At 37.7% G+C, this 19,566-nt stretch overlaps 1 protein-coding gene across 1 annotated transcript in view; it reads right to left on the bottom strand.

The window, feature by feature from the left end:
• Window positions 1-3,767: 3,767 nt before the first annotated feature.
• ATPsynC (ATP synthase, subunit C) overlaps window positions 3,768-19,566 on the bottom strand; it is a 128,479-nt gene continuing 112,680 nt past the window's right edge. The window contains exon 6 of the mRNA XM_090370729.1: window positions 3,768-4,222. Within this exon, the coding sequence (XP_090226855.1) occupies window positions 4,059-4,222 (164 nt within the window). The 3' untranslated portion in view covers window positions 3,768-4,058. The remainder of the gene's footprint in view (window positions 4,223-19,566) is intronic.

Below are 19,566 nucleotides of genomic sequence, written 5' to 3'. Positions count from 1 at the left end.
CATGAGCGAATGGATAAGTCACTTTAACCAAAACATGATTCGTCAAAACAGAAAAATTATTCTTTTCATGGATAATGCTGCATCTCACCTGTACATTGAATTGTCTAACATTAAAATCGTTTTACTGCCACCAAACACATCTGCAGAGTGTCAGTCCTTGGATCAAGGGATAATAAAAAATTTTAAACTTCACTACAGAAAACGAGTTTTAAGACATCTCATTGCAAACATGAACGATGTAACATGTGCGAGTGACCTTGCAAAGAAAATCAGCATCCCAGATGTGATTCAATGGATTTCCTCTTCAGTAAATGTATTAGAAAACAAACTGTCGTGCACTGTTTTGTAAAGTTTGGCTTCTCAAACGCAAAAATTGAAGTTGTGAACAGCAATGTGGAGCACCAAGAAGGACAAGAACTTCAACATCTATTGATAATGTACGATACTTCCGCTACAAGTGACCCTGGCTACAAAGATATAGACTCGAACCTCACTACAGAAGACGCTGCTCTAGATATCAACGACATTATTATCGATAATTTTGAAGAAGGTCTTCATGAGGATGAAGAAATGGAAGGAGGTCATTCTGTCGAAGAACATATTAATGACGAACCACCGATGAAAATAGAAGAAGCGCTCATACAAATCAATTGTTTAAAAATGTTTTTCGCCGCTGAAGAACTTTCGATGGTTTCTTCACTCCAAACAAATGTTGAAAACAAAATTATCAGCCGGAAGAAGGTGCAGAAGAAAATAAGTGATTACTGTATGTATTTTTCTTAAGATAAAGTCATAATATGCATAGCACAATTGTATGTATATTATTTACAAAAATATTGTGCAAAATCTGTATATATTTTAATTTTACATTAAACGTTTAACGATTTTTCTTTCTTTCTTTTTTTCTCCCTCAGACTTCTTGTTAGCGGACACCACTCTAACGGACACATTTTCGTTCCCCATGGCTGTCCGTTAAAGGGAAGTTTCACTGTATTTTCAAATTTATATACGTGTTCGGTAAGCTACACCATGCATTGAATACAATTTGGTCTTGCTTTTTCAACTCATCTATCGGCATTTATTCTTTTGCCTCTCCAAATCCTCAGTTTCAGTTTTAAGGTATTTTAGTCTTGCACTCAACATGTCCTTGATTCTTAAGTTCTCCAACTCCATTTCAAACTTAGCTTCATGTGGGCTAAGAGTTAAAGAGCCGCAGGTTGCCGACCCCTCATTTATAGGATTCAAACTCAGGCCTTTCCTTCCAGTGTGGGGGAGGATGGTGATTATATCCACAGTGCTACCTGCAAGGATTACATCAACTGTGGTGATTTCATGGTGCCTGAAGAATCAAAAAGTAAATATTATTTAGCTTTTAAAAGTGGTGTATTGTGTTTTGTTTCTTGTCAATATTACAGTTAAGTATAGTTATTTTAAAATAATTATGATTTGGTTAATAAAACTTGTTTTTGGTGTAACATTTCCCTTTATTTCCCTCAGGTAGTTATTTTTATTTAAAACTCATTTTAAAATCCATTTTAAAAGTGTTATTTAAAACTCATTTTAAAATAAAAAATCTAAATATTTCCTTTTTGTATATTATACAAAAAAAAAAAAAAAAAAAAAAAAAAAGAAAGAAAATTTTAAAGCAGAATAGTGGGTGCAATAGAACCACCTACCCTGGGCACTGCTTATCAACCCTGGTACCCTGGGCCAACCCTGGCTGCAAGATAACATATTTATGCCAGGGACAAATTAGTTCAATCCCATAATTGATAGGATTCAAGCCATTCATCCAGAGTCTATGTTCATATATCGTTTCCATTGTGCCCTATGAAGGGCACAATGGAAATGTGATTTCCACAAGAGGATAACAGCTCAATACAAGGTATCAGCAAAAAAGGAAGCATAAATGATATAAAAGACAATCAACCTCCTTTTATAACAAAGTACTAAAATCACTAAAAAAAAATTTAATTACAGAGAAATTGCACTACAGAGAAACTGTGTTATGAAAATGAATACTACACTTCAGTCTGTTTGTATATCTTTGATTAAATAATTACATCATATACACTAAGTGGCCAGCCACTTTATTAGGTATACCTAACTTGCTTACAAAATGGAGAGCTCCATCTATAACAATCCTTATATGTTTTTACCATGTAATATTAAGCAGGTGGGCAGATACATAGTGATACTGTATGCATGCAATTCAGTGTGAGAATATGCAAGACAGAAAATGTGATTTTGAATGTGGACAGTAGTTAGCATTGGTAAGAGTATCTGAAAACTGCAACCTTACTGGGATTTTATATACAACTCTGTCTTGGCTCTACTGAGATTAATCAATACCCAAAACTGCCAATCCAGCTAAAGCTGCTCCTGTGGTCAGAAACAGCTCGCTGATGAGAAAGGTCAATGGAGGCTAATAAGATGTGCAGGGTAATAGGAAGGCTACAGTCAGTCAACAACCCAGTACAATGGAGGTAACTAAAGAAGCTTTTCAGAATGCACAGCCTGTAGCATTGCAACTGACGGCTGAAATGGGTTCCACTCCTGTCAGCAAAAAAAACAAGATGGTATGGCAGGCTACAATGAACTCAGAAACACCAAAACTGGATAATGGAAGACTGGTAAAAAAAAAACAAAAAAAAACCAACATTGCCTGGTCTGATGAATCCTGGTTCCTGCAGTTTCGTGCTTATGGGAGAACCAAAATATGGTCAAATCGCCGAAGTCCATATACTCGCCCTGGCTTCTTATCTGGAAACTATTTCAGACCAGGCACATTCTATCCCTTCATGGTTGCAGTGTATCCATCTGCAAATTGATTCTTCCAATAGGATTATGCACCATGTCACAAGGCCAGAATTTTTCACTACTCGTGCCAGGAATATGAGAATAAATTTGGACTGATGTGCTGTGCTGGCTTCCCAATTACCAGATCTCAATCTAGTTGAACACTTCTGGAATGAGCTCTTCAGAGTAGATCTGCAACCACCCAATTGTAACAAATATTGGAAACAACTGAGTCAACATGGCCCAGCATCCCTGTGGCACACCTTTCCACACCTTGATGAGTCCATTCCACAATGAATTCAGGCTGGTCTCAGGGCTAAAGGGGGCACTCAGTGCCCATATATCAACATAGTAATGTTTACAAAATGTGCAATTTTTTCTGGGCAATAAAAAAACATATCTATAAAAAAAAAAAAGCTTACCTTTCAAATATTTTATAGTGGCACTGGGAGGAAGGGGGAAATTCCCCTAACCCAGCAATATAATTAAAATCAATCATATTACTTATAATTAAAAGAAAAGCCATCTGAAAAACTTCCTTGGTCTGTTAGTGACACGATTTTTGAATTTTATGCTTTGAAACAATTGCAGTTTATGCTGCTAATGACAACCATGAGTGGATTGCTTACCATGGGCAATATGATTAAGTCATCAAGTTTATATGGCCCCTACAGACTTTTGTAAACACAAAAGAGTTTGCTGGCAGAAAAAAAATTTACTTTTGTTTTAAAGAAAGAGGTATGGAAACATCAACCCAGGCCAGTGTTTATTTATTTAATATTTCTAAATTTCCATCCCATCTATTTCAAAATTCTAAACCTATTTGGCTTTATAAGTAAAACTGAATGGCTATAAAGAATAGCAGGAAAGCCTTTGTTGTTAAACAATAGGCTGATCATGGCAGTTATTCATCAAATTTTATTAAATTACATTATCATACCTTACAATCACAAAGTAAAGCAAGTCAGTAATTCAAAATGCTTTTATTTCTATCTGAACTTTTTAAACATGAACCATGATATTATATGTTTATCATAAGACTATCACACATTCAATGTAAAGACCAAGCTACTAATCACTTTAGTACCCTCGATGACTACAATATTTTTTTTATTTAGTTTCTTAAACCAATAGGCCACATTCAAATTCCTGATGGTCCTTCTAAAATACTGGAAATGTTGCACATACACTACATATGTATGCTTGGGTTGGTGGGAAGGGAGGAGATAAAGAGAGAATAGTACTAAAGAAACAATTCGTTAGAAAGCAAAGAGCAGCAGGAATGCCATCATTAAACAAAAAAGGCCCATTGCTTCAGAAAGGGCAAAACCTAAAATTGCATAGGAGAAGAGCTGCTGCTTTAGTGATGGATTTCTGGCATAACCAATGATAAGACTACCAAATACACTTCCAATACCAGCTCCTGTAAGCAAAACAAATTAAATATAAATTTGAGTCATTATTATACACATGAAATCAAGTAAATAATAATTTTTGCTATAATAAAAATGTAACTAAAAAATAAGTAATTTGACATATACAGTAAGACCACTGGTATCCGCGGGAGATATGTTCCAAGATCTACCGTGGATGGCCGAAACTGTGGATATAAGCAAACACCTGCTGACCACATATATAATGTGATTTTCTTGTACATACATACGTATAATAAAGTTTATTTGATAAATTAAACACACATTATCAACATTAAATATGGTAATAATAAAGTACAGCAGACTCTCTATTTACCAGGATTGGTTTATTAACCTGGGATACTTCTAGATTCCAAATAAATAAAAAAAAAAAAAAAAAAGGAAAAAGAATCAACCAGAAATCATAAAATTCAAGTAATAACTAGAATAGTTATAAACAGATATTTTGTGCAAATTTTGTTTTATTTATGTCAGGGATGTCAGAATTTTTTTTTATAGTAAACTATTTTTTTTTGTTCTTTTTGTTTAGAAATCACGAAAATGATAGGCAAATGCAAGAGTTATGCTTCCAAATTAAACAAAAACTTGAAATTATTCAAAAGTTTGAAAATGGTGCATCTGTTAAATCTCTAAAGAACCATTATAATGTTGGTGACCAAACCATATGCAACATTGTAAAAAATAAAGGGAAGCATCGTATCGGACATGCGAGTAGTACGTGTTAAGTTTTTTGTTTTTTTTCTCCGTGTTTAACTGCGGGTAACTGAATCAGCGGATACGGGGGGAGGGGGGGTATGTATGATTTCAGCCCTTTCATATAACTAGTGATTTAAGTTTTAAATAAACACTAAGGGAAGTGATATTCAGGTCACACTTGCAACTAAGTGAATCACACACACACACACACTACATTTTACAAAACTGGTTATTTCGTGGCAATCAGCTTTCCTACATGAACGACCATGCCGGGGACTGTTAGAAAATTCCGACACATAATCCACATGCAAGGTTTAAAGATACCGCAAATGTCTACATCAGAAAACACCTAACCAGAACAGAAAGGAACTCTGAGCAGCAAATCAAAAAACTTGTCATTGTATACATAAAAGCATATGCTTCATGGCTACAAGTCATGGTTTCCAGTCAAAACCACTAGCCATATGGCCGAACTGCCCTTTGATAACTTTTGTGCAGTCCAATTCCTCTTCACATTGTGAAGCAATGTAATCAGGAACTGAGATGTGGTGTTGCATGATGCAATAATTTATACAGCATATGAATCTCATCACATGGTGGAATACTATCATATAGAGTAGACAGTTTCTTAAACTCATTGCCCATGAATGGTACACAACACTACACATCCTTCCGCTCCCCAAACTTTTAAAATCTCTGGCCTTCACAGAGTTCTGTGCTACACAAACAGAGTACACAACGTGGAGATGGGATAAACCCCTGGTGCCATCAGACAACTAACACACTTTGCATTTTTGCCCTTGACCATATTAATGACCATCTTCCATCAATGGAAGATGGTCATTAATATACAGAAGGAAAAGAGTGGGAGAAAGAATTGAAACTTGGGAAACACTATTTAAGTGGAGGAGTTTGGCACACTATGGCCCTAGTTGGAGACAGCCAGCCAGCCATTTACTATCACATGGAGTTAGCAGTCCGAGAGAAAACTGTATACTCAAAATCACAAAAAAAAAACAGTTTGCAACCATAAGATGGGAGTTTATTTAAAAGTTCTTTAAGCGAAACATAATCAAAAGCCTTAGAAATGTAAAGTGGAACTGCTTAGAGTTCAACAAACTTTTCCATTGTTTTGTTTGTTTGGGAATTTATTAGGCACATCAGTAACTAGGGCCATAGTGTGCCAAACTTTTCCATTGAATTTATCTAAAGATGAGTAATAAAAGTTGACAGACATTGACAGACTTTACATTGGCACTTAATGGATTTCTCCATTACTTTGGAAAGAGTAGGGGGTAAGTGCATTTGGGTGATAACTGTATGAGAGATATTTCTCACAATTTTTAGGAACTGACAGAATATGAGCAATTTACAATCAGGAGGAACACCACCAGTGGAATAAGAAAGTGTGAAGAAGCAACACAAAACAAGAACTAAGCTCAGGAGCACATGTTTTGACAACAAGTTAAGAAATGCTATAAGGATGATTTAGAAGAAAAGTAGGATGTTAATAAGTTGATTTTATCTTTAGCTGAGGATGTAATGCACTGAGCTGGCTTTGCATTAGCAACACCTTTCTGCCTGCAATACACAGCATGTATACATCTTGGCATGGCCTTTGAGGGTATTTTCGGTAGTGCTGCCCATGCATTGCACAATGTGTCCAGCAATGCCTGCATATTGTCAGCTGGATGGTTGTGGAATTGTACAGCTTGTACACATCTTGGCATGGTTCCATAAGGTGTTGCAAGGTGTACTGTGGTGGTACCAACTATGCATTACACAATGTGTCCAGTGCCTCCGTAGCCAGGTGGGCAGAAGCATCAGTGCGTAGCACATGCCTCTTGATTTAAACCGAGGTTCGAGCCCGTGACCACCAAATACGGAGGATTCAGAAAGGTCAGAGAATGACCACCGCATATCTCTGGAGCAATATGGCCTTAGTTGCTAATGCTCGTATAAAAACCAAATAAACACAATGTGTCCAATAATGCCTATCAAATGTCCTTTTCCAGTAGGTCACAAACATGCTGAAATTGGTTGAGACTGGGTCAGCTGGGTGGCCATTAGAGGATGGATTATTCATTGTCATGTTCTTGAAAACAGTTAACAACTTGCTAGGCATTGTGGCATAGTGCGTTGTTTTGTTATCAGACATCAGGGTTGTCTGGATACACTGACATCATGAAGGGGTGTACTTGGTTGGTAACGATGGAAAGTTAGTTCCCATCAAGCCAATGATTAATGGAAATCAGAAGGCCCAAGGCATACCACGAAAGCAGTCCCGCAAACCATAACGCTATCAGCCTGCCAAACATCGACAGTGCATCCAGAAACAACTTGGCCTCATATTGCTTTCTTCAAATGCAGATACATCCAACAGCACAACAGTTGGAAATGGGATTCATCAGACAAGGTGACAGATTTTCATATATCAGTTGCCTAGTGTTGGTGCTGATATGGCCAAGCAAGGTGCAGTTTCTTGTGCCTTGCAGTGAGGTCACATGCAGTCAAGTGGGAGTCCTATGTTATACTCAGGGGTTAGCTGGGTCACTGTGACCCAGCTAACCTCTGACTGCATGTGGCTATCTCACATGTGACTTGGTTTTTCAACCACTATGGAGCCAGTCATGGCAGACTCGTGACACCACAGAATGGGGACACTTAACCATGTTTCCTGTTGTTGAGATCAAGTCCTACATGCCTTCCCCACACAATCATTCATGTTTAAAGCTGGATCTCAACACTGATCCATTCTTCCTTGCAGACATTCAAAAATAGATAGCCACATGTGCAAACTACAATCTTATAATTAGCTGTTCCTGAGCCTAAAACAGAATCACAGGCCACCCCCATTTCTACATAACGGGGGGGGGGGGACTGCTAATGCAAAGACAACTCAGAGTAGAGCCATCAGGTTTAACAGAGGTGGGAGTATAGATGCAGAGAAGTTGTGGCCAACAGCTTTGGAAAAGAGACCCAAAGTTTAATTACCATCTGCACAAGAAGCAAGTTTTCTACTCTTAGTCACTTAAAAATCAAGTTCGGACTGATTAATAACTGTTTTACAGTTGTTATAAGCTTCAGTGTAGGCAGAAAATGAATCTGGAGATTTGATGCAAGCCAATTGCTATATAAAACATTATCTTGAACAGCATTAGCACATTTATTGGAAAATGAAGATTTAAATGAAGGTCAAGGTTTTAATGTGAAATAAAGAATTTCATACCTAGAAGAATAATTTCACTGACACAATCTCAACAGACAGCATCAGAAAGCTTAAAACAGTAATCCAAACAGGAAAAAGAAGAGAATTCTCACAGATCATCCCACTTCACATTCTTGTAATGACAAGCAACACGAGGCTGATAATGGCTATGAGAGAGAGAGAGAGAGAGAGAGAGAGAGAGAGAGAGAGAGAGAGAGAGAGAGAGAGAGAGAGAGAGACTCCACTGGAAAGGACACTATCACCAAGTTGGAAGCTGAGGTGCCATACTTTGAATTGGTTGAGGATTTTGAAGTGTTTTGTTGATTAAGAGTTCTGAGATGAAATTGAAAAGGAAGAATCTGAGCAAGGCCATTAGTAACTGCAAAAACCACAGTATCCTTACCAGCTGGGTCCATGCAACTAGAAATCTAAGCAAACTGTATTTATGAACATTAAAATCACCAACTAATATTACCTCATTATTAAGAAAGCTAGATGAGAGAAAGTAAAGTTTCAAAGAAAGGAAATCAAAGAGTTTCAAGAGATAGTGGAGTTAGGAGAATGACAGCAGCAGCAGCAGAAGAGATCAAAAAGAGGACATTCCAAATTAGGAAGTCTCCGACAAAGAATATCATAATGGACATATGCACAAGTACCACCTTTGAAGCAAAAGGAATCATAAATCAAATAATTAGATGAATAGTGGTTAAAGCAACTGATAATTGGGATTCTGTCAGAAAAAATTAGTAGGGCTTTGCAGACTGTAGATGGAAATGGATATCACTGAGTGGAACAAAGACTACATATATTTGTGAAATGAATGAAATTTTTGGTAGGTTAAGATAATTTTGCAGATAAGTTTGTGCTATTAGTTTGACTATACATGATAAATTCAGTAGATGAAGAAAAAGTAGAGAGGGAAGGATACATATGAATTAATGAAATTTTTGGATCTGGCATATACAGCAAGCCCTTGATATGACAAGGCTTTGGCAAATAACCTTCACACACACTCTACTTGGATTCCTTCTGATTACTAGATGGCAGGGTAGAGGTGGTGAGATGGATGCTTTCCTATCTGGATGCCTTCATCCAGATAGGAAGTTACCAATAGGTTTGATCCAGCAGCCTGTCTAACAGCAGGCCTGCAAAAACAGTTTTAGAACTGTACTTTTGAAATTTAAGGAACACTGGATCTTGCCACAATGTTCATCATAACCTCAAATGATATCACTCATACTGCATGATGGAAGAGATGGGGATTGCTTGAGCTTTGCTCTGGAGACTAAACATGAGTTTCACCACTTCAAGCTTCCAATAAGCAAAGTGGCAGCATTGCTGATGACACAGAGGGGTGGAATTCATGTGTGATGTGGTTGCCACACCTCATCCCCTGTTTATATTGGTTCACACCTGGATGGGTTGCCTCCAGAACAATGTTTCAGGAACTGCATATGGGAGTATATCCAGGGTTATTAACAGTCCCATTATCATGAAGGTGCAAGCAGAGGTTCTGGTTGTTGCAGAACTGGACTTCAAAATTTGGTCAACTTGATTCATAAGTAGCACCTGGATATCAGTTCTGTAAGCAGATTTCAGTAGCAATAAAATTTCCTGTCACTACAAAAAAAAAAAAGTATGACCGTCAATGTGTATAGCCTGAGCAAGGGAAAGAAATCTGTCAGGATTGAGTTTTCTCAATCCATTCAGAGCCCTAAACACCTCAATCAGATCATTTTATCAATGCCTAGTGTCCAAATGCTAAAATTTGCAGGCCTGAAACCTTTCCTGGTAAAACCATCCTTTTTTCCCTCCATGAGTCATAGCAGCCAACAGCAAGTGTCCCAGTCTATTTATGGAAACACTCACTATCATATTGTTAAATACCTATCTGTGCCCTGTTTCCTTATTATAACTTCATTTGTAGTGTATTGCACAGAAATTAAAGCTGTTAAAGAATCTGTCTGCTTCCCTTGTTTGTGAGGAATAGTGCTTAAAAATAACACACTGTGTCATATTGTAAAAAGCAAGGCTGAGTTTAAGGAGTTTTTAGAGTCTGACTCTAAAGATTCATCTCAATTTCAGCTTCTTAGCTGCAACTCTGAATAAAGTTTTTTCAGGCACGACTGCTGATATCTTGGCTTAGTTACTCATCTTTGGACAAATTCAATGAAAAAGGTTGCACAAACTCAAGCAGCTGCTCTTGAATTTTCTAAAGCTTTTTATCATGTTTGGCATAAAGTCTTCTAAACAAGCTTCCATTGTATAGTTTTCCTTCAACTTTTTGCAACTAGGTAGGCATTTTTCTATCTGACTGCTCACTACCAGTAGTCAGAGAGAAAACAGTGGTAAGAGATGGCTCTACATCATCTTAATACTCAAACTAAAGCTAGAGTTTCCAAAGGTGCTATTCTTCCACACCATCTTTTCCTCCTTTTTTTTAATGACTTCCCTTATATCGGGCCTGGCCAGCCCGCAACCTGACATACGATTTTTATACTACTGACAACATCAGTGGGAAATCATTCACTAGCTGCACTAAGCACGATAAATAATGTGAAATATAATACTAGACCAGCTGTACTTCCATGAATCCCCGCCACTCATTCCCTTCTTTGAACCGGAAACTATGCAGATAGAAATAATTGATTTACAGTGCAACAACGAATTAAAACACATTCATGCCACGACATCAAAAATCAACTTTTACAACACATGTGACAGCGGAAAAGTATCCCTAATTAAGATTTTTTGCACAAAAAATTGCGAGCACCTCAAGATCCACAATATGTTTGTGAAACTTTCTTTTCAAAAATGAAATTTATTAAAAGCAAATCTCAAGCTTTAATAACAGATCAATTAAGATGTGCACCTACCAATATTGAAGTGATTTTAAAAAAAAAAAACTGAGTGACTGCAGAGAAAAGCAAAATCTCATTGATGTAGATATAAAATAATAATGAATGAATAAAATAAATTTTTATGGCATTTGATTTTTTATTTTTAAAAGATTGTTTCATTTTATATGTGGCCCGTGGAAAATTTGCAGTTCGTCAAAGTGGCCCGCAGAACGATTTTGGTTGGCCAGGCCTGCCTTATATTAATAGCCTTCTTCCAGTTTTGAACAGAATTTCCTTACTAGAAATCCTGTCCACAACTGGAAGACTATTAATATAAGGGAAGTCAAAAAGGAGGAAAAGATGTGGTGGAAGAATAGCAACTTTGGAAACTCTACCACTGTTTTCTTTCTCACTACTGGTAGTGAGTGGTCAGACAGAAAAATACCTACCTAGTTGCAAAAAGTTGAAGGCAAATTATACAATGGTTGTTGTTGTTATTTGGTTTTTATGCGCATTAGCAACTAAGGCTATGTTGCTCCGGGGATATGCGGTGTTCATTCCCTGACCTTTCCGCATCCTCCGTATTTGGTGGTCACGGACTCGAACCCCAGTCTAATTAAGAAGCGTGTGCTACGCACTGCTGCTCCTGCTCCTGCTCACCTGGCTATGGAGGCTCCACTATACAATGGGAGCTTGTTTAGAAGACTTTATACCAAACATGATAAAAAGCTTTAAAAAATTAAAGAGTAGCTGCTTGAGTTTATGCAAGCTTTTTCATTGAATTTGTCCAAAGATGAGTAACTCAGCTAAGATATCAGCAGTGGTTAAAAAAAAGACAATCAATGTTGTTGATCGTTAATCAGATGGAAGGTTTCACGCCAGTAAGATTTGATAGATTTCTCCATTAATTTGGAAAGAGTTGGATTAAGTATGATGGGATAATTAGAAAGATGGAATTTCCATGAATTGGAAATTTTCCGAATTGGATTCTATAATTTCTGCTCTCTCTTTCAATGGTTAAAGAGGTAATGTAGGACCATCATTAGGAATGCAGTTATACTTTTTTCCAAACATGAGAGGTATTAGAACCTATAGTACTTAGTACCATGCTTGTGTTGGAGGTTCAGAAGACAAAAGAAGATATATGTTGACATTAGACTTCAACTTCTGTAGACTGTAATTTTCAGGAAATACATACGAAGGAAGGTTGTTCCAGAAAACGGCAGTTGAATGAATAAACGAGGAAGATGAAAGGTTGGTTCTGTGAGTTTGAAGTTGGACAGTAAATGGATGTTGGCTGGTGGCGGCACACATTCGGACTGTTTTGAAAGAGAGAGCGGGAATTATAGAAGCCAATTCAGAAGAACAGTGCCCATGGAAGTATCTGTAGAAAAGGCATGCAGAACAGAAACAGTATGTCTACGAGACAGCAAGTGGAGAGACTCTGTTAGAGAGGAGTCATTAATTAACCTAACTGCCCTCTTCTGAATGGAATCTAAAAGCCTGAGAGAGGTTTTGGGGTCACTGCCCCAGATGTGGGAACAATATTCCACGGTAGGGAGGATTTGTGATTTGTACAGAGTGAGCAGCTGTTCGGAAGAAAAGTAATGCGGAGAGTGAAAGAGAAAACCAAGTCTTTTAGATGCAGAGGAAGCAATATTTGTAATGTGGTTGTACCAAGGGAGATTAGAAGTCAGAGTAATCCCCAAAAGAGATAAATCATTTTGCCTAGAAATCGGAGTGTCACCAAAGATAAGCATAGGAGCAGAAAAATCCTTTTTCCGGACTTCTAAAAGTCAGGAATCCTTTTTCCTGACTTTTAGAAGGATTGAAATCAACTACAGTGAGCAGTCAGAAACAAACTGGATAACCAATTACAAAAAACAGTTGGCAAACCATAAGATGGAAGCTTGTTTAGAAGACATTTATGCCAAACAAGATCAAAATCCTTTGAGATGTCAAGAGCAACTGCTTCGCCCAACTTTTCCATTGAATTTGTCCATAAATGGGTAACATAAGCCAGACCAGTGGATCGACACTGATGGAATCCATACTGGCAATCATTGATCAGGTAGAAGGTTCTAGGTAGTTTAAGAGTCGGCAGTTAATTGATTTCTCCATTACTTTAAAAAGAGTAAAAGTAATTGCAATGGGACGATAATTGGATGAGAGGGATTTGTCACCCTTTTTAGGAACTGGCTGGATATGAGCAAATTTCCAAACAGAAGGAAGAACACCTTTGGAATAAGAAAGCGAAAAAAGGCGGCAGAGAACAGGAGTAAGTTCAGGAGCACAGGTTTTGAGAACAAGTGGAGAAATACCATCAGGATCTGGAGCTTTCTTAGCATCAAGATTCCCCAAAATCCTTCTGACATCCTTTTGATGGAAGACCACAGAAGGCATTGAATGGAGCGTCTTGGGAATGGTGTTTTACCAAGATCATTAATACATGAGTTGGAAGAAAAATAGGATGCTAGCAGTCAGCTTTATCCTTGGCTGAAGTAGCAATAGAATCATCTGGTTTTGACAGAGGTGGGAGCAGAGATGGGCAAGAGTTGTGGCCAATAACTTTGGCAATAGCTTTAGCAGAATGCTCAGCTACCATTAGGGCAAGAAGCAAGTTTTCTACTCTTAGCCTGCTCAAAATCTATTTTGGACTGATTAACGGCCGTGTCGGCCGTATATGTCCGACACCCACTGTTTCAGTAGGAGTTGCATTGTCTGTATAGCACCGATGATTGTTAGAAATTTATGTTATTTTTGAAAAGCATGGCCTCCGGTGTTACATGTGATGAAATTTGCATGCCGCTATGAGGAAAAATTAGCAAGTAACTAGTCATTATTTAAAAATTCTTTATTATTACAAATTTTATAATTACAAAATTATGAAGATTTATGGTGTTGTCCAAAACACTCTAAACACACGAAAGACTAACAAATACAGTCTCGGCAATACACTCAAACTCTTTTCCCTTTTCTGCTAGCAACTGATCTTCCTTCTGACTCAATTTTGTGTAACAAAAATCGCACATCCTTCTAACTTTCTTGTTTGTGTTGATTTTTGTCGTTAGTATATGAGTGTTACCACATTTTGGCTTTTCACATTTCTCTTTCCATTCTATATTTAGCAAATCTGTAACTACCTCTTCCCAAAAGCTTCTTATTTTTATTTGTTTTCGCGTAGCACTCTTGTATACCACACATGCATTGACAACTGATATTCTGAGTATATATTCTATCGCTAATTTCCGGTACCACTTTATCCCCTTTCTCAGCGTTGTGGCATATGAACCCATTTGATCCGACAGATCAATGCCTGCCTTTCCCTTATTATAAGCTAGAATAGGAAGTGTTTTTTTTTTTTGCTTCTTTCCGTCTTCCTTTACTGATGGAGGGTTCATCAACCACTTGCCACTTTAGAACAATAATTTCATTTTTTTCTTCCTTGGTGATCATCTCCCCTTTATTTAGCTTTGAGTACATGGCTTCTTTGGGCATAAATTTTTTATTTGCTCGTAATGTACTAACATCAGTTTTTTTATGAAGAAACGATAACTCCAGATGGTAGCTAGTATAAAAGTTGTCTACGTACAAGGTGCGACCTTCATTTAGAAGTCCTTGTGATAACTCTTCACAGACCTTTGCAGCTAAACCTATGGATTTTATATAATCAGATTTACCTGAATAGATCTTGCTCGAGCAGGTATATCCTTCAGTGGAACATAACTCGAACAGCTTGATTCCATACCTGTGCACTTTATTTGGAATATACTGTCAGAATATCAGCCTGTCCGTCCAAGGAATAAGAGTTTCGTCAATGACAAAATCTTCACCAGGGAAAAATATTTTCTGATATTTCAGCTACAAAACATCTATCAGGTGTGGTATCTTACTGAGCCAGCCCCCTGGAATAGTGGTTTCATTGTCTGAAAAGTGAATGAGGCACAATAACAATTCAAATCTGTTGCGAGACATAATTTTTGTTACTAAATTATTTTTATAGATAGGTTTGGTTGACCAGTAAGATGCAATACTGCCTAATCTTACTAGTCCCATCCACATAAGAAGCCCAAAAAACTTTCTCATCTCATCAGCAGTTGTTGAAACCCACTTTTTTAGATGACTCTGCCGCGAAGCTCGGGTACTCTGAATTTTCTGGTTGGCATATCTGTTTGTTTCCGTTACAATAAGATTTATTACTTCTTCAAAAAATAATGAAAATGCCTCAAGATAAGTAATGTTTCTTGATATGTCTATTTGCAGTCCCAATTTGTCTGTAAAATCAAATATTTTTTGGTTATTTGTTTTTTTTTTTTTTTTTTAGGAGCATTAGCAACTAAGGCCATATTGCTCCGGGATATGCGGTGGTCATTCCCTGACCTTTCCGCATCCTCCGTATTTGGTGGTGACGGGCTCAAACCCTGGTCTAATCAAGAAGCATGTGCTACGCACTGCTGCTCCTTCCCACCTGGCTACGGAGGGGCCTTCCACATGGTGTGGGCACCACACCCTGACCCCTGCTTACATTGGTTCACACCTGGGTGGTCACCCACAGTTTGCTTGTGCATGGAGGTTATACCCAGGATTACTAACAGTCCCACCATCGTGAAGGTGCAAGCAGAGAATTTGGCTGTCACAGACTGTCTGGAATTCGCAAAAATTGGGTCCACTTGACATGAATATCACCTGAATATTAGTTCCATCAGCATTTTAGACTCCCAGGTAGCAATTACAGCTTGTCTGGCATATCTGAGAGAATGTCTGTGATGACCTCAAGAAACTAAGGACTTAGTACCATGCATGGGTTGGAGGCTGAGAAGATGAAAGAAGATATTTGTTGACATTAGACACTAACTTCTGCAAATTGTAATTTTCAGGAGATACGTAGTAAGGAAGGTTGTTCCACAAAACGGAAGTTGAATGAATAAATGAGGAAGAAGAAAAGTTGGTTCTGTCAGTTCGAAGTTGGACAGTAAAAGGATGTCGAATAGTCGTGGCACTTGTTTGAACTGCTTTAAAAGAGAAAGCAGGAATTATAGAAGCCAATTCAGAAGAACAGTGCCCATGGAAGTATCTATAGAAAAGCTGTGTAGCAGAAACAGAATGTTTATGAGCCAGAAGAGTGGAGAGATTTTTTTAGAGAGGAGTCATTACTTAATGAACTGCCCACTTTTGAATGAAATCTAAAAGCATAGAGGTTTTGGGGGCACTGTCCAAGATGTGGGAACAATATTTTATGGCGGGACAGATTTGCAATTTGTACAGCGTGAACAGCTGTTTGGAAGAAAAGTAATGCTAAGAGCTAAAGAGAAAACCCAGTATTTTAAATGTACAGGAAGCAATATTTGTAATGTGCTTATGCCAAGAGAGATTAGAAGTCGAGGTAATCCCCAATAGAGATACATGATCTTACCCAGAAATCAGAAAGTCATCTAAGATAAGCATAGGAGCAGAAGGAATCCTTTTTGCATGATATAAGACAGGACTGAGTTTTAGAAAGATTGAAATCAACTAAGTTATCTTTGCCCAATTGAAGAGTTACCTGGAGGGCAGCATTTAAGGAATTGGTAGTGGATATTCGAGAAGTCGAAGCTGTTTGAGGAGGAAAAGGTTTCTCAAACTGGATGGTAGAATGCAATGCGCTATCATCAGCAAAACTATGGATAGAATATCCGGTTACAGCATGGATTTAAGGGGTGATTTTGGCCTAAGCTATCTGATTGAATACTATGATGCTGTAACAAAGGAAGTGAATGCAAAAAATAATTTCGATATCATATACTTGGATTTCAGAAAAGCTTTTGATACTGTTGCACATAAACAACTGCTGTACAAATTGAAGCAGTGTGGCATTAAAGGAGGGAAAGTTACTGCTATGGATAAAGGGAGAGTTGAATAGGAGAAGTTAAAGAGTGGTTATTAATGGACACTGCTCTTCAGGACTAACTCAATCCTGGGGAACTATTAATAAATAACATTATTAGTGGAGTCCTCAGGATTCAGTGCTGGGTCCATTGTTATTTTATATATTTATTAATGATATTGATGAAGGAATATCATGCTTAATGTCTAAGTTTTCTGATGATACAAAGGTTGGCAGGGTGGTTAATGTGAATAAACAAGGTAAGCTACTGCAAAAAAGATCTAGAAAAATTAGGCAGATGGGCTGAGAAGTAATAATTAGAGGTTAACATCAACAAGTGCAATACTGCTTTTGTTGTCAATATACTGCATATTGGTAGCAGTAATCCCAAATAAACACACCAACTGTGGTACTACACTCAGGGCAGTGGAAAATGAAAAAGAAATGATATCCTTAGGAAGAGGTTAGCGAAATCTAAGCCAATAGCCAAATTACCCATTTGATTGTAGCCATTTGGTGACTAGTATGTTGCAATAATACAAGTATTTGTCACATGACTGCAACAATACAAAAATTTGTCAAAATTTTTAATTTTTGTCTCGCATTTTTGTTACTTTCCACTCTTCGGTGCCACTATAGAAGTTTTTACATTAATAATTTTGGAAAAGGTGCTAAACGACACCAAAGTCAAGTGCAGAGTGTTCTCAAGATTATCAAGCAAGAATGAAAGCGACAAGATCTAAGAAAATAAATACGAAGATAGCAATGAGTGTGGAAGAACAAAAAAAAGGCTATCGAGATTGCTTAAAACAAACAGAAAACCAAGCGTCTAATTCAGCAGTGCCTTCAACCAGCAATACCACTCCATCTAACAATGATGTACCCGAAGTATTAATTATGTATAACAGAACATTTCTCCAATTGCCGAGCAGTTGGGGTTAAATGATCTAGCTCCCTTTTCTCATGCCAACTACTATTACATAACATGCATCGGGTTTGAAAGGAGATTTATGAAAAATGATTTCTGTTTTGTATGTCGCATTTGCGATCATCTATGGTTTGAAAATGACACCAAGAAACCAGCTGCTAAAGATATAGCACTGATACACACTGCATTTCCTGATGTTGACATCGATGGGATTCTTGTGTGTAATAGCTGTAGAGATCACTTAAGAACACCATTCCAGCACTGTCCAAGTCAAATGGCTTTGTCTACTCAGAAATTCCATCGCATTTACCCAAGTTGGATTTAGTGACGGAGAGGCTCATTTCTCCTCATGTACTGTTCATGTAGATAAGGCACCTGAGACTGGCATAAGGACAATGCGGCATTCTGGGCCAAGTGATCAATGCAAATGTTTCAGTCAATATGATGGTCCATTACTTGCCAAAGGAGAGTGATGAAGATCATTGTATAAATGTGCATATAAAATGCAGTAAAATACACAAGCCTAGCAATCTGATTGGGTTAGTAAGAAAGCAAGTGGTGAGAGTGTGCTTAAGATTTGGTCGGCAAGCTTCTCTATCGACTGTATCAAATTGTGATAGGTCAATCATTCTTTGATGCAAGTCACATGGAAATTAATTTGGCTAAAGATGACATAAGCGAAGCAGTTCCGATCAAGAAAAGTCTCATCGCCCAACAGCAAACGTCGCTGTGGAGCAACAATAAATATCTTAGAACTGCCCCAGGGGAAAATAATGTACCGCAGAGCTTACTGTTTGAGGAGTACACAGAGGAATTGTCCTTACCCAGAATTTATCTTGGACAATTTAGAATGTTCAGAAAGAGAATTTATGTATGACTCCGTTCATGATGGCAATGAGCTCAGATGATCTGACCAACATGGTGTTACTCCAAATCCTCACCTTTATGAGCAATGAAGATAATGAGATTGAGAACGAGAGACTCTTTGATGGTGGCTTTCAAATACGTAGGTAAAGATGACAAACTGTGTGGTTAAACGGTTCAGTAAATGTATATTCTTGACTCTGAGTGCCAATGAAATCAGTTGGCCACGCTTGTTTCAGCAATTGTACAAGTTACAGAATAATGGGCACGATATTAGTGAGGACGATGCAAGCAACATGGATTTCATGCAGAATGCGACACTAGTGAACGAAGATGTAACTTGTGCAATATACTTCAAGAACATTGTGGATGTCAATTTTAGGTGGTCAACTTTTTCAAGCGCATAGAATTTTAACATTGTTGTAGTCCACACTGCACATTTTTCTGTGACAAAATAATGCTCCCAAACACCCTTTGGGCAAGAACAAAAAAGACGGCATCGCAATGATGGACAAATTAGTGTCTGTCCCCGCTAACGAGGCTTCGGAGAGCTTCAAGCTTCAAACTCACAAATATACATTCACATGTTACAAGAAAATAACGCCGGATAAACGACAGATGTTTCAAGTTGAAGCACCATTCATGCCTTGTCACTTGACCACTATATTAGTGCCCATGCCTAAGACAGCCGGATGTAAAGTAAAATATGCCAACACTGATGCCTTCAGGGCGAATGATGTAAACTCCTATTATTATTACTTGGATGTAGTAAGATCTGGCATAAATGGGCCCAAGGTATTTCTCAAACATCAACTGAGTGAGAAGTGGTACAATCCGTTCAACCTGTTAATCTAACATTTTGAAATCAAACACTGACATCTAACTGATTATGGAGCAATACTCTCGCGCTGCTATGTTGTTGACTACATGAACAA

Source organism: Mastigoproctus giganteus, chromosome 3 (genome assembly GCF_048544385.1).
Source record: "Mastigoproctus giganteus isolate SK-2022 chromosome 3, ASM4854438v1, whole genome shotgun sequence".
NCBI classification, from domain to species: Eukaryota; Metazoa; Arthropoda; class Arachnida; order Uropygi; family Thelyphonidae; genus Mastigoproctus; species Mastigoproctus giganteus.
The sequence above is the reverse complement of the archived record's forward strand: the minus strand, read 5'-3'. Positions and strand labels throughout refer to the sequence as shown.